The 896-nt window shown below is 50.4% G+C and overlaps 1 protein-coding gene across 1 annotated transcript in view; it reads left to right on the forward strand.

Annotated features, from left to right (window-relative positions):
* Nucleotides 1–896, forward strand: part of LOC107574242 (receptor-type tyrosine-protein phosphatase mu-like) — a 49,390-nt gene that overhangs the window by 46,112 nt on the left and 2,382 nt on the right. The window contains exons 10-11 of the mRNA XM_016260692.1: nucleotides 222–347; nucleotides 648–811. Of these exons, the coding sequence (XP_016116178.1) occupies nucleotides 222–347; nucleotides 648–811 (290 nt within the window). The remainder of the gene's footprint in view (nucleotides 1–221; nucleotides 348–647; nucleotides 812–896) is intronic.

Raw genomic sequence — 896 nt, forward strand, 5'->3', positions numbered from 1 at the left:
CACACACACACACACACACACACACACTCACACACTCACACACACACACACTCAGACACTCACACAGCATCTGTCAGTAAATATTTTATGGCATTTACGCTGCTGGAAAGATTCTGTGTGTTTCTGCTTCAGTTTGACGGTTTGTTTCCTTTTGAGTGTTTGACTCTCTGTGTGTGACAAACAGAAGAGCTTACACTGTGTGTGTGTGTGTGTGTGTGTAGCTGTGTCCGCAGTACTGGCCAGAGAACGGCGTTCATCGTCACGGGCCGCTGCAGGTGGAGTTTGTGTCGGCTGATCTGGAGGAGGACATCATCAGCAGGATCTTCCGCATCTACAACGCCGCGCGGGTGTGTAACCAACACAGACACACACTCACACACTCAGACACACACAGAGACGCACACACAGACACACACACACACAATGTCACATAATCTCCTTAAACTGTCAGAATCCTCAACCGTGACATCAGCTGAACCTGACACAGAATTAAGCAGTGACCTCTGTGACCTCGACCCTGACCCGCCACAACGACACACTTACACACACTTCTCTCACATTCATGATGACTTACTGTGGTCGTAATGTTTACCCTGGTAAAAGTTTGAAGTTTTACATGACATGCCGTGTGTGTGTGTGTGTTTCAGCCGCAGGACGGGTATCGGATGGTGCAGCAGTTCCAGTTTCTGGGCTGGCCGATGTACCGCGACACTCCCGTCTCCAAACGCTCCTTCCTCAAACTCATCCATCAGGTGGACAAATGGCAGGAGGAGTACGACGGAGGAGAGGGACGCACCGTTGTACACTGCCTGTGAGTATCACACACACACACACACACACACACACACTCACACACGCACACACACACACACACACACTCACACACACACACACAC

Source organism: Sinocyclocheilus grahami, unplaced genomic scaffold (genome assembly GCF_001515645.1).
Source record: "Sinocyclocheilus grahami isolate Dianchi unplaced genomic scaffold, SAMN03320097.WGS_v1.1 scaffold2159.1, whole genome shotgun sequence".
NCBI classification, from domain to species: domain Eukaryota; kingdom Metazoa; phylum Chordata; class Actinopteri; order Cypriniformes; family Cyprinidae; genus Sinocyclocheilus; species Sinocyclocheilus grahami.